This window comes from Martes martes (genome assembly GCF_963455335.1).
Source record: "Martes martes genome assembly, chromosome: 14".
NCBI lineage: Eukaryota > Metazoa > Chordata > Mammalia > Carnivora > Mustelidae > Martes > Martes martes.
In genome coordinates, this window is record NC_137902.1 from 40,615,041 (window position 1) to 40,629,945 (window position 14,905).

The 14,905-nt window shown below is 47.5% G+C and overlaps 1 protein-coding gene across 1 annotated transcript in view; it reads right to left on the minus strand.

Moving 5' to 3' along the window:
- Positions 1-14,905, minus strand: part of WDFY4 (WDFY family member 4) — a 246,225-nt gene that overhangs the window by 217,620 nt on the left and 13,700 nt on the right. The window contains exons 6-11 of the mRNA XM_080823652.1: positions 13,097-13,286; positions 11,064-11,253; positions 10,583-10,740; positions 8,667-9,119; positions 6,202-6,306; positions 4,194-4,384 (exon numbers count right to left, since the gene is read on the minus strand). Of these exons, the coding sequence (XP_080679778.1) occupies positions 4,194-4,384; positions 6,202-6,306; positions 8,667-9,119; positions 10,583-10,740; positions 11,064-11,253; positions 13,097-13,286 (1,287 nt within the window). The remainder of the gene's footprint in view (positions 1-4,193; positions 4,385-6,201; positions 6,307-8,666; positions 9,120-10,582; positions 10,741-11,063; positions 11,254-13,096; positions 13,287-14,905) is intronic.

Consider the following 14,905-nt stretch of genomic DNA (forward strand, 5'->3'; position numbering starts at 1 on the left):
CAGGACAAGCCACACACAGATCTGCTACATCTGTGCCTGCCTTGTATGAGCAACTCACTCCCAACAGAATATTATTTCTTCCACCAAGTTGGAAACCCATGGAAACCCACTCTGACTTTGAAGTGTGTTGGTGGTGGTGGTCTCTTCCCACCAATTGACATTCCGTGTAAAAGGATGAGCGCTGGTATATGGTAGAGCATGGCCTTTTGCCTGGTCACCAATCACTAAGACATTGGGAAATTTTAAGTTCTAGGATGTTAAACCCTCTAAACTGATAGGAGTGCTTTCTGTGTCTCCTAGAACCAGTAGGAGGTTGTTGAAGGTAAATGAATTGAATGAAACTATGCCATTTATCACAAGGACACATGACAAAACAAGTATGAAAAAGGGAAAATGATAAAAAACAAACAAATCAAATTACAGGCACTGGGTGACCACCAAACTCCCCTCTTATCCAAGAAGCCACCTTCCAATCATCTAATTTGACAGCAGATATCGTTCAAAAGGACTCTATACTTCAAAGAGTGTTGAGAGCAGACACTTTTAAAACAGAGCAACCCAAAGAAAGTCCTTCTTAAGACTGGTGTCTCACAGAGGGTCTGTCCCCTGTAATTCCTAGATGGCTCCTTTCTCCTCCTATTGGGAGGGGGAGGAGAAAGAAATGGCTGTCCTTAATTGTTGCTTTGTTTGATTTATTAAATTCAAAATCATTATCTAAAATGGGGGTAATCTCATTAGAACTTAGACGGCTCTATTATTCCTTGGGATGGGGTTAATTTCATATTTGCAGAGTCATAAAGTAAAGAGTCCAAAATCCAATTACAAAGGCTTAATTTCATAGCAACTAAAGAGAACCATTTCTATCATAAAGGAAAATAAATACTGTGCTACTTCGGGAAACGATTTGTCAGGAACTGGGGGCCTAGGAGGAGGGTCTCCATTACTGTCATTCAACTTTGCGTGGCAATGCATCACCGGGGCTTGCAAGCCTGCGGAAGGGAGTAAATTTAATCAGCTGAAGTCAAAGTAATCAGGCTAGGGTTGACACATTTCAAGAAAGGTCAACGTTAAGCACATTTTCTCCTCCTTAACTCAGTTACCATGTCATCGTCTCGGAGTTAGTATCCCTCCAGCTTGAATCTATAAAATGGATGTCTGCTGCAAAGCGTTAACGACATTAGGACTAACCGGATTTATTTCACATTCTATTATGTGTTATTCCTCATAATTTTCCATGTGTCATGCTGGAAGACTCGTGAGGTAATGTGATTAAGCCCAGAGTTGAACAGCTAAATGTATATTAGCAGATCAATCTGAATTTGTGCATAACCCAATCACAGTCCCACTGGCAGTGGGGAGGAAATTCATTTGCTTACATTATTCTTTAACTCAATTATCATTTGCCAGGATTAGGTGGTGAAGTCCAATGTGCTTGTGTGTTGGTATGAAAGCGCCACCTGGATTTTGGAAACTGCCCGAAGGCGGGTGTTTCTGGAGGAATTCTCTCCTCCAAAGCTGCTGGCCGACTGCCTCAGGGAAAGGAAGTGAGGGTCACACCTGGATAGAAATGCATGTCAGAGATGGCAAGCCTTGGAGGGGGAGGGCTGAGGGTACTACCTTTGAGGCCACCCCACTCCATCATTTCCCCCTCATCCTACATCTGACTCACTCTGCAGGCCCAGTGCTTCGGGCAGAGTCCACACTCGGCTTCTAAAGAGGGAGATCCAGCCAGAAAGAGCTAATTTGCCATCTTTGTTTCTAAAGTTCCAGCGGATTCCCAAGATGTTTAGAACAAATACAGATTCTATATCAGACTCCAGCAAGCATTGGATAGTCACTCACATGACTCAGTGGTGGGCCAGGCGGGAGCAGCCCCACGCCTCCGCACCACCCACCAGAGCAACAGCGTGTCTACGGCCCTGGTCCTGGGAGAGCCCTAGGCAGCACCAGGCACCACCCTGCAACCGCGCAGCAGTGACCCGGCACCCACGGAGAAGATGGCACATTGAACAACAGGGTATGACTTTGTTAAATAAGCTTACGCAGTGTTAATCCCTTGATAGCATGATTCTGAAACTATATTGAATCTGTAAAACACCAGAAAGACTTTACATTGCTAATTCTAGAAATGCAGTCCTTTTACCCAAGGGTAACAGGACTCCAATAAGGTGCCTCTGGGCTGCACAGCAAAGAAGATGAACTTTTCATGAGCAAAGCAGAGTACTCTGTAATGGACATAGAAATGCTTGTTCTTGCCAAGCAAAGGAAAGTCAAAACTTTCCCCTCTGTGAATCTGTCGGACTTGCAATATGAAAATGCCAGAAACAGATGGGGATTTCAATGATTCATCCTCCAGGAAACCCAAGTCCTCACGACTTTGGTCATATGCCTTCTCTGTTGCTTATCAGCATAAGGCTCATGGGAATCAGGCTGAAGACAGACATGTGAGAGAAAAATGTAATAATAGCATGCTAAAGAGGAAAGATCCCCAGATTTTAAGTCATTAGTCTTAGATTCAAGCTCAACTCATAATTTGTATTAGATGCCTTCTGGCCATGTCTCTGCTGGAACATTCAGACTGGATCATAGGAAGCAAAGTCTTCCCAAGCTGTAAATTGCTTTTAGTTCTTGATTATCTCTCTCCCCCTTACTCTCTCTCACACAGCCCTCTCTGTCCCTTTACCTCACATGATCATGGGACTCTAGTATCTTTATCTTTTAAAAGACACTTAACTTTTTGTTTCACGTAAGTCTGGTTTTATTTCATTTAAAGCTGATCTCTTTTGCTCTACAACTAAATCACTGCTTTGGTTCTGGTCATCTGTGAAATGTGTGGTAATTATGGTCATTCTGTCCCTTTGGGATTGGCTTCTCGTGATGCCTTGGCCATGCCAAGCACGCCGGCTCAGGCCATGTGGTGATGGGAACACACATCTCCGGCAGTCACGTGACAGTGACTGGCTCTGTGCAGAAGCAAGTAGGTAAAAGAAACCAAGCACCATTCTCTAAATGTTAAAAGGGTTTTGTACAGAAATAGTCATGGCTGAGTAAACCTGCTGGTTTAATTTTGGAAGTCAGAGCAACTCTGTATTTTTTTTTTAATTTGCAGATGATCAAAGGCAGTATGTCACGGAGACACGAGCGTGTGTTGTGCATGGAGTTGTGCTGCCCATGCATGTGAGAGGTCCCTGAGGGATACTCGCATTTTTCCTCTGCTCTTCTCTTCAATAGCATATAACAAAAGAAAGGGAATTTTTAAAAATGTGTAAGGCCCAAAGACAAAAGGAATGGAAGAGCAACAACAACAGAATTGTAAGGCAGAAGGGATGGTGGTGAGGACAGGTGTTACCACTTTAACTGTGTTACGATTGTTTGAAGATCCTTAACAGTATTTCAGAAACAAAAACCTACACTAGTCTTGATTACCCACAAGTGACACCCTGGTTTTACTCCTCCCCTTGTGTCCTCCGTGACCAGGCCTCTGCCCGCCCCTTACATCCTCATCCTAGCTCCAGTAACCCCCTGTGCAAGCCTTCCTCAACACGCGGGGTGGGACTGGGCTCTCCTAGTCCTCTGCTCCCGTGGCTAAGCCTGTGCCCAGTACTTTCCAGGGCATCACCGCACAGCACTGCAATGATGGCTCACTTCCTATGAGCCCCAGTCTGGGAGCTCGCAGATGGCCGTGTGTCCCAGGCCCTCAGCTGCCAGGAGGTAGACATTCACTGAATGCTGGTCAAGTAAACAAGGCAGCTGCTTGGCCACCACTGACTCAGACTCCACGTCCCCAGCTGACCGTGTTGCTGCGAAGTCGCCGCCCAGCCAGACTACCTTTCCTGGCTCCCCTCATATCCAAATGAGTTGTGCACAAAGAAAGTTGGACAGAAGTGAGCCCACTGCAGGGTTGCAGGCCTGCAGAACACCTCATGCAACTCTCCGTGCTCTTTTGTCTCCTGGTTGGATGAGATGCAAAGGTGACAGTGGTCCCTGCATGGCATCTCCCTCCATCCCTGGTTGGATTAGACAGAGAAAGGGAATGCCCAACAGGGCTACCAAGGATGTGGGATTCCTTGGTGATGGCAGCTAGTGCTACCCTACGAGGGCAATACAGTGACCCAGGGAATGCCCCGTGCGAACGCCCATCACCGGCCACCTGTCCGCGGGCAGGCCCATCGCAAAGGGAGACCTGACATCACCTGCAGAAGATCCAGCTTCAGTTGCAGCTCGCCTTGAGTGGACGAACAGAGAGCACCCACAATGATGCTCATGTACTCCTCAGCATTGATGACGGACAGCTGCTCCAGGATGCTGAGCGAGGCTCCCCGGTACCAGTCATCATCCAGGAAGATCTTGATGAAGGGCACCATGCCGTGGTCTTTGAGGACAACTGAGGACCAGACAGACAGTATGGGGCTAGAGCCATGGGGCCTCAGCACCTTCATTTTAATGACAAGAAGGCTTTCTCTTACAACATCCAAGTGTGTTTTGTGCCCTTTATATGTGTGTCCTCTGCCCAATAGAGAATTTTTTTTATTTTCAAAATCTAAACACACAAGTATGTAAAAATTTATTTACTTTTTAACAATTATATATCTATATGAAAATATGAAATATATAAAATCTATTTATTAAAATATATTCTAATAGACTTTAGTAAAATAAGATTTTCCTTTGAATGGCCATTGTTAATTAAATGCTTAAATCTATCAGTTGTTGGGGTGCCTGGGTGGCTCAGTGGGTCAAGCCTCTGCCTTCAGCCCGGGCCACGATCCCAGAGTCCTGAGATCAAGCCCAGCATTGGACCCACTGTTACAATGAAAAGAGGAAAACAGAAGCTGAAGCTGTGGAGAAATTAAAAAAACAAAAACAAACAAACAAAATACCTTTTTTTAATTCAATGAAAATTCTGCCTTTGAAATTTTTTTCTAGAAATTTTTCAGTGAATTTTTCTTAGAAACCTACCTAATATAAACGTTAACTAGATCATATCTCTATCCCTTATTGCCAGTTCATACCCTAATCCAGGGCCAAGGGCGATTCTCTTCTCTGCCAAAATTCATATTGAAAACAAACCAAAATTAAAGTTATGAACATATGTAATTCTGAGCTAGTTTCCTGGAGTGGGGGGATGGATGAAAGAATTTTGACTAGTGGCATACTTTTGTTTAAAAGTAATCCTAAGAATTTCCTCTGCAGGGTTGATATTTGGTGTGATCATGTGTGGAATAAGAACTAGGAAGTAACCGGATCATTCACGCGGCATGATGTGGACTTGAGCTGGTCAGCTCCATGAGACAGGAATTCGCCACTTATGGGCCAGGCATCCCTACATGGAAATCATCTTCGAAGACTGTTTTAAGGTAGTTCCCTGGGTTGCCTGGGTGGCTCGTTCAGTTAAGCATCGGACTCTTGATCTTATGAACTTGAGTTCAAGCCCCATACTGGGCTCCATGTGGGGCATGGAGCCTACTTAAAAAAAAAAAAAAAAGTAGACTCCTGAGCTCTACCTTGACCAGCTACTAATTAAATCTCTGGGAGTGAGCCTAGGAATATGCATTTTAACCAGTACCGCCAGGGAATCTTTGATAGTCTAACATTACAAAGTTTCTGGATATGAAATAATTATTCACATTTGGTATCGTTGATCTATGAGGGGCTCAGATAAAGACACCCCAAATCACCAAACCAATGATGTCACTTTGTTGATACATCTGCTTCATAACATAATGTATACACATACATAGTTAATTCACCAAATTAAAAAAACATGGAAGTCACAGGATCATAAGAAGCTAAAAATGTTTTGTATGGATGGAGCTACTGAGCTCATTAGGGGCTGGAAGCCTCTTAAAAATGGTTAGTTTTCTTCACCTACATTTTACAATTCTGGTTTTTTTGAAAAGCAACTTAGTCCATGCAGCAGGATATTCATAGATTTTACTTGAAAGAGGGTAATTTATGTGGTCTCATAACTTTAGGATATCTCTATCCCAACCTTATTCAATGATCTTAAAAGTAAAACTTGTCAACCACGATGTCTACCAAGTTACTGATGATCACTGGACATCAACCAGCAAATGGACATTAGCCACAGCTTTCATGTTGGTTATTCCTAGGGTATAACCTGGCAACACGGACATAAATTATGGGAGACAGTTAATGTCTTGCCCAGCAGTGACAAAATGAGTTTGGTGCCCCCCTTACCTGCATTCCGTACTGAGCCTCTCAGAAGTGTGACCACAGTTCTCAGCATCACACAGGTCAGTTCTCTCTCTGTATCCTGAACACCAAGCATGGACTCTTTGTTTCCTGCCATATTTAAGAAGCAATAAATAAAATCTTAAGTACACCTGGTATGACCCCAAATCTCTGATTCCATTAGTTTCCTATACTCTCGAGGAAATGAGAACATAATGCTTCTATTTTAAGAGAGTGTGCATCCTAATTCAGAAGAAGTCACCCTATTACTCCTTATAACCATTGGAGCTCCAACTTAAGCACAACAAAATCCCCTGGAGGGCATGCTAAAATCAGAAGCTGGAATTCCTCCCCAGAATTTCTAGCTAAGGAGGTCTTAGGTGGGATGCTATAATTGCATTTTTTATAAGTTCCCAGATGATGTTAATGGAGCTGGTCTAAGGACCACTCTTTGAGAACCACTAATCTACACAATGTCCAAAGCCCACCTCTTTGAATTTCCTCTGGACAGTTTTGTATTTTGCCATTCATGCCTGGGAGGGAGGACTGGCAGCTCCCACCTGAGGTGTGGAGAGGCTTGCCAGATTCTGGAGTGGATGGGTGTTTCCATTAGATTCATGAGGGAAAACCAGGCCTGTGTGTCCACTTTTGAATCCTGAGTGCCAGAAAAGTGCCTGACACAACAGGGAAGGCCAACACCTATTTGGGGAATGATTGAATGAGTGAATAAAGGCAGAGTTTATTAACCAGGAAACAAAGTATCTAAGAAAAATGAGAAACAACAGAAACACTAGACATGAGACACTATAACAATGAAATATAACTAGCGTTATAACACTACGACAATAGAAAGCACAAAGTAAGACCGGATACATCAGCTCACAAAAAAGTTCAAATTCTGCTGGGAATGGTCATAGGTCTGGAGATGGGATTTAAAAGCAAATTCAACAGCAGGCTGCTGGGAAGCGTTACACAGTAGGGTACCTCAGAAACATTAAACAAAAACACCATGTGAAGGGCAGTGGAAAAAAGCACGTGGTGGGACGGTCTCCAAGGCCCAGCCCAGAGGCCCAGATATGTAAAGCAGGGAGCTCCTCATCCACCATCCTGACCCGATTTACAAACACTCCCAGGGAGATGTGAGTCATTCCAGGCATCCCAGAGTTGTCTGTCTGTCTCAGTCCTCCATGCATTGCCACAGAAGCTGCAGGGGAGAAGACAACTAACATTTCTTGAGCACCTGTGATGCTCCAGGCACAGCAAGGGGACCTCAGTACTTCCTCATTTAATGCTGACCACATCCTTATGATGTAGACATTCTTGTACCCATTTAACAGGAGGAAAGTGGCTCAGGGAGGTTAAGGAACTTGCTCAGGATCACTCAGCTCCTAAGTAACATAACCAGGATTTCCATCCAGGGCTGTCTGGCCTCAGTGCCCACACTCTCTCCCTCAGCTTCCTCCCCTCAGACAGGCCCAGGGAACGGACAGACGGATGACATCAGCTTGAGTCTGAAGCCCAATTCCAAAAGCAGTCAATGGCTAGAGAGCCCTCAGTCCCTCTCACCCAGTGCAGTAGGAGAAAAGGCCGAATGTTGGGGAGAGGTAAGTGGCTGGATTCAGTGTCCTGGTGTGACTTCTCCAGGCTGAAAGCCCAGAGGGGCAGATGTGGGAAAGCCAAGAAGAATTGGGAAAGGTGTTCTCAAACCTTAGCTCCTATCTGCAGGTTGGTGGAGGTGGGGGTCGTGGACAAACCACATCAAGGTGTGTGTCTGGAGCTGTGGTCAGGCAGTGAGAGGGCCCAGCCAGCACTCGTGCCTGGACAGAAGGGATCCTGGAGTCCCCAGGGGAAGCAGAAGCTGCTGAGGTTAAGAGCACAGGGCCAAGGGAGGGGTGAAGGGATGTTGCCAAGGAGCCACAGGTGCAGACCCAGAAGGACACAAAACACAAGAAGTGGGACAAGACTTAGAGGCGGAAACTGGATAGCAGCGATCACTGCTCCAGGTGGGAGAACACTGGGCCTGAGAGCACCTAAAGGAGGCTGTGTACCAGCTGACCCCCTGACACACACATGCCATACCCTCTGCCCTGCCAGAACCCCAGGACTCTCGGAGAACCTTTGCCTCCCTGACATCTCTCCATCTACATACTCAGACACCATTCAGTGCAGGAGATATCTGCAAGCTGAGAATTCACCAGGCCTGAGTTAGCCCCATGAGTCTGTTTAAAGATACACCCATCTATCTGGCCTCTTCATGGGGAAGATCAATCTGGTTACAGGAAATAGAGGACTGTCCACTCTGCAAAGCCATGTGCCCCAAGATACCTTCTCCAACCACCCCCCCCCATTCCAGGTGACATGGGCACACTCACTTTTTCTGTTATGTTGCTGGGCAGCAGAATGGCACACGGACCCCTCCCCGCCCCCAACAACCTGCTCCCCCTACCCTTCCCGACACTCCTGGGAGGCACCTGACTTCCTCAGGATCTTGGCCCGCTTCCGCAGCTGGGCCAGCAGCAAGCCAAGGAGACCAGAGTCCCGGAAGATGTCAGTGAAGAGAAGGTCTCTGCCAACTATCTTGAGGACACTCTGCAGGGCCACCAGGGAGCATGGTGACTCGGGGCTCTCCTTGATCAGGCACTGCACCTTCCGCAGGATCTCATGGGGCACATAATGCAGCTCAAAGACCAGGGCCTCCAGCATCTGGAAGAATTGCTTCTGCACTGGGGCTGCCTTCAGGGGCATGATCTCCACAAACTGCGAGATAGGCTGCAGGGTCCACTCCAGCAGGAAGAAGTTGCGGGCGTTCCAGGCCCACATGGTCCTGATGGCTGCTAGGACTTTGGTGCAGAGGATGGGGTTGCTGGCTTTGTGGAAAACGTTCTGTAGGACTTGGAAGGCCTGAAGATTCTTCACAGTCACCCCTGAAGTTGAAAGAGGGAATAATCCTGCAGATCATTTCTCCCACCCATGCCTAGAAACACATGCTTGCATTACTGTTGGGAAATACCATTTATAGTTTCTATTTTCTAGCTCCTGTAGGTGAATGTCTATGAGAAGTCCAGAAAAGCCGGCTGTGCTGAGTGTGAGTAAGGCCAGAGCTGCACTGTCCAAGACATGGTGACTCACGGAGCCCTAGAAATATAGCCACCCAACTGGTGTGCTCTATGAGTGTAAGAATAGACAGCAGATTTCTAAGCTGCAGCATAAAGAATGCCACTAACAATTATTTATATTGACCACTCGCTGAAATGGTAATATTTTGGATATATTAGGTTAAACAAAATATACTATGAAAAATAACTTGACCTGTTTCTTCTTATTTTTTTAAATATGGTTATAGGGCATTTAAAATTATGTGATATGTCTCGCATTATAGTTCCTTTGGGCAGCGCTGGGCTGGAGGGTTGGTTTTAATCAATTAAAATTCAATGATGTTAAAGATTACTAAGCAAAGTCAGTTTCATTTCTAGCCAAGCAGCTAAACAGAGACACCTTCAGAAACCATCCCCTCCTTTCTCTCCAGCTCAAGGGTAAAGCCTCATCTTTTCTGGCCCAGGAGACTCTCCATCAGAGAACTCCCTGTCTCCAGCCCTCCCTGCCTCAGACTCCAGAGATGTTCCTGAAACTCCACGCTCTGGTCTGCGCCCATCTCTGTGCCCATTTCCCCAGACTCACCCAGATGTGTGCATCCCCCATGTCTTTCCTCAGGCTGTACTTTCTGCCTTTGAACTTTATCCTCTTCTTTTCTACCTGGGCGATCCACTCTGAGCCTTGAAACCCCACTTGAATGGCTCCTTCTGGGTGGAGTTTCCTGAGTAACCTGGACAGACCCAACCCACCTGCCTGCTGTCACCACTGTCCCCGATGCATTTATTAGCCAGTTACGAAGGAGATCATGATTCAGTGTATGTGGGACCGTCTCTACAGTGATGTTTTAGGGAGCAGATACCTGCCTTGTCCCACTGGTGCCTCTGCTGCACAGAGTTCATCAATCAAATAACTAATCAATCTCAAAGAACTGAAGTGGCCCTGTCTCCGAGCCTGGGTGGCTGTCTTGGGGACATCAGTCCTTGTATAGGAGCACACGTTGCAGAGTATGTCATAGCAGAGGTGGAGGTGGAGGTCAGAGGCTCCCTCCATTACTTGAGAGGGTCTTTGCCTTTATTAAGCAAACATTTCCTTTAAAACCCACCAAGACATCAAAAAAAAAAAATCTAAAAGGGGGAGATTTTAAATCCATAGGTAATCTCCACAGAGGCACAACAAAATCCCTGACAGGAGCCAAGTGTTCATTTCTCCACAAAGAGGCAGTAATAGACCAATGTAGCATTCGCAGGGCACAGTGTCAGTCACTGCGAGGCCCCAGAGACATAAGATGACCCACCAGAAGCCTCATGATGGAACTTGAAGCCTTCCAGCTGAGGGTATGTGACGCTGTCAAACACCTTCAGCTCTGACCTCCCACAGGTTGTCAGCCACACCACCAGGTCAAGGAGCTCCTCCAGGTGGGGGTCCACTTCGCTCTGCGTTGGCCCATCATACCTGTGGGAACAGACGAGGCCAGCTCCATGGGCTTCTTGGATGGGGCAGCCATGTTAGCTCATGGCACTTGTCACAGGGATGCCAAGGAAATGTCAGTCCCCCAGAGGTCTCCACCAGCCCAGCACCAAAAGGCAAAGGGAGCACCTTGGATAAAAGTTACTCTACAAATGGCAGCCTTGGGTATAAGGACATGCACTCGAAACCCATATAAACCTGTGAAAAGCTATAGCATTTGCTCATGGGGAGGCCGCTTCTCGTGGCTGAACCCATCCCAAAAGACCTAGGCTTTGGCAATTTCTCTCCCACCAAGGACAACCACTTACCGAAGTAACACTTTAAGGAGCAGAGGGTATCCCTCTCCATTCTCAAACTCTAGGAACAGAGCTGAGGAGACAGGGTAGGAGTCCTTCACAAAGCCCAAGATGAGGTTCACTGCCTCGCTCACCTCAGGAGCGGGGAGGCTGTCCGCAAGCTTGGAGAGGTTCTGAAGGGAGAGCTTGATGCAATCCATGGCTGCAGAAGAAAGCAACCTCATTGAGTTTGGAGGCCTGAGCTTTTCTGCCACAGCTGTTTGCTCCCTGCCCTCCTTTAAACTGTACATATCAAGATGTAAATGCGAATTAATTCAAAACACTTTTCTACGGGATCTTGAGTCAAGAAGAAGTCTCCCCCGTGGGAAGTGCCGTCCCAAGAGCCCCATTCTGCAGACCCAGATGGAGAGTAGGTGAAACAGGAAATGGAAGGAAGTGTCTTGGCCGGCTGCTCCTAGTTCCCAGCATGCAGCAGGGGTGGGAGGGGCGGGTCTGTCAGGTCGTGAGCTACACAGTGCCAGAGCTGGGCACTGAGGAAGACCTTCTTAAGGAAGCAGCACAGAAGATGCACAGAGATCGGTCTGATTAAAAGTTTAGGGAAGGATACAGGAGTCTGAAAAAAGTGAGGGATGAAAAGGTGGTGTGTTTCTGCTATTAAAGTACTCAGGGGGGGTTGGCCCCCAGAAGTGTGGGCTGGAAGGGAAGGGAGGAAGGCAGGACCAGGGCCCAGAAGTGTGGGCCCTAGCCGTGGAACACCGTGGAACTTGTCGGTTACCCAGAGCTGTGAGAAGCCACGCAAAGATTTGAGTCATAAGAGAGAGGTCACTGGATTTGCATTTTGAGGGAGCAGTATTTTTAGAGCTCCTCCACTGGCGGAAGGCTCTTCTGAGTGCCAGGAAAGACACACCAGTGGATCAGGAAAATTGTCTACGAGATCACACATGCTCTGTTCCTCAGCAGCAAGGCTTCAGATGCCCCCTCCCCCCAAAGTCTGCATGCTAGGCAGGTCAGCCCCAAGAGCTGCAGGCTTTACAGGGAACCACCAGGCCAGCCCTTTCTTCCAGAGCTTCTCTTCAGCCTCTATGCCCATGGAAACTACCCATTCCGAACCTAAGGGAGTCCTGGGCTCAGTGCTCCAGACAGCAGCCTCCCCCACTGAGATACAAATTTTCTTTTGTTAATAATGTCTCTCACTAGAGACACCTGCTGCCAACACATGCAGCTCTTTGTCAGGGGTCTCTGACTTCAGCCCCTGGGGGGATACTTGGGCTGCTGATCATTTCAGACTCAGCTCAGCTAAGGGCCATTACCGCTGGGCCCTGACCTTACCTTGAATCCCTAACCTGGGGCTGACGTTTGGTCCCAGGCTCAGTTACAATAGAGCAGTGGGTTTGTTAAACTCTCTCAGCTATCCCCAGCTGACGCCCTGCTGTTACAGGAGGCCCCAGAGAGAAGACAGATCACAAGGCAAGAGTTTACTACCCCCATTTTACAGATAAAAGAACTGAGGCACACAGGCACTTGAGTGCTCAAGATCATTCAACTCTGAGAACAGGAGGACAGACCTGGAGTCCACAGCCCAGCTGTTTGGTTCCAGAATCTATGGCATCCGCACTACATATGCTGCCCAGATCAGAGCCGGAAGCTCTGGATTGGACATCTCTGGGTTTAGAACGTGATTCTCGGGGTTGTGAGCTGGGAGCTGGGCAAGTTTTTCCACTCTCAGTCTCCATTTTCCACTTTACAAAATGGCATTAATATCCATCTCAAAGACACAGATGAGATAACACACAAATAACAACACACAGCACGGCCTGTGTTTGACAGCATGTGCGCAGTAAATGAGTTCCCCTTTCCTTTCCTCCTCCGAGGGAGCACCAAAATAAATAACAAACACACTCCTATGAAGGAAACCAAGAAAAGGGTCATCTACTAGGCCGAGATGGGCATCCGTGAAGACCCTGTTTGTCCATGTCTTTTTTGGGTCCAGGGTCTCATTGTAGAAAGTGGGCCCACATCCCAGCCCTGGTCTCCCGGGGTCATACCCTGCAAGTACTGGATGATGCCAAGGTTCTGGGCTTTGGAGATTGCCCTCAGCACACAGAAAGTGGGTTCCTTCCAAAAACAGCAGCTGTGTTCCCGAAGACAGGTAGTGGCAATCACTAGAGACTGGAGCTCATTTCCTGATAGAAGTTTCTCCAGCCCCTGAGACTCACAGCAAATGTTCAGCAACATCTGGAGGAAAAAATAAAGATGCCTAGTTAGGAAGCCTCCTTCCTGTAACAGATTCCTTCCCTTCTTTTCCAGAGTTCCCAGGGGTATGGGATGGGCAAAGGATGGGTTGTATGGGTCACCCTCTGCCTCAGAGCCTCAGGGTCAGGAGCACCATCTAGAAAAGGGTGACAGGGTGTGGGCTAAGGTCTGCACTCCTAATCTTATGTGAGCAGTTTTTACGCTTTCTAATTCAGAATGACAAAGAAGGGTTTGACTTAGAGAGTTGTTCTTTTACACAGAAGTTATCCTAGAACTTCCTCTCTGGGCCCCGTGCCTCCTCTCCCACCATCTCCCAATGGCTACCAGAGGGACTTCTGATATGGTCCTGCCACTTGGGGTAAATCATGGCTCACAGACCTCTGTGCAGACCAGCCCCACCTCCTCTCTCCTGTGGTTGTGTGCAGTCCTCCCTTTGGCTCTGGGTGGTCTGACTGGATCTCCTTCTTCAGCAGATATGGACAGCTCCTTCCATCTGAATCTATTAGCCCCTTCTGACCGCAGTAACAGAGTCCAAGCTGGACAGCCACAGAACTGGGCTCCAGACCCCATCTGCTGGCCATGGGACCCTTCGACACCATTCCTGCTCCTGCCCCTTCTCCTTCCCCTTCACACCTCCGCTACAACCTTCAACTCCAGTTCAATGCCATTTCCTCTGGACAGCCTTCCTTCAACCTCTACTCTAAATCAGGTCCCTGTGGCCTCATTTCCCAGGACACCTTCCATTTTTCCTCCAGAGCACTTAAAAAATTGGGGCTCTGCTCTTTAATCACATGATTATTTCTGCTGTTTGGCTTCCCCATCTTTCTGTCACCTCTACAAGAAAGGGTACTATGTTTGCTGCTAGAACCACCGGTCTGGTGTAGAGCAGCTCATGCGAGGAGCTCCATATAATTTTGCGGAATGAAATAAGGAAAGCCCTGAGGAACGCAGCCATGGCCTATCCCTTGGCTCATGTTCTACCCATGCATGGATCAAACCGTGAAGGCAGGGTTGCGCTAGTTCTCTGCAGGACACGGGAAAGCCTCATGGTAAGGGCTTGTCAAAGTGCCCAAGACTGCATCCTGCCACCACTGAGAATGTGATTTATATACAGATAAATGATGCCCAAGCTCCCAACAAATGCAGCTTGAGGGGTGACCTACCATAAGTGAACTTGTGAGATAACCTCGGATAACGATGATTCTGGCTTGAGAGTGAATCTCACGCGGATGCTAACATGAATGCGCATGTGCAATGCACAAACGCACTCGGAAATTTGCAAAAGCTCTTAAGCACCTGCTCTGTGAGACGGCACCCTGAGGCCCTGGCTGCAGAAAGATGAGGGGGACACAGGGCCCTCCGTTCCCTCCCCCTACCAAGGTCTCCTCTAGAGAGGCAGGAGGAGTTTTCTGGAGACGGCAGCATCTGGAAGCCTGAGAAAGCAGAACTGGTCAGAAAGGGGGCAGGGAAAGAGGTGAGAAGTTCTGCTAAAAGCTACTGCTGGTAGTTAGAGAGGATAGGGAAAATGGGGAAGGACACCAGGAAATTACATTGATGTTGAGCAGCCTGAGATAGCTTCTGGGAGGGGGAAGGAGGTGACC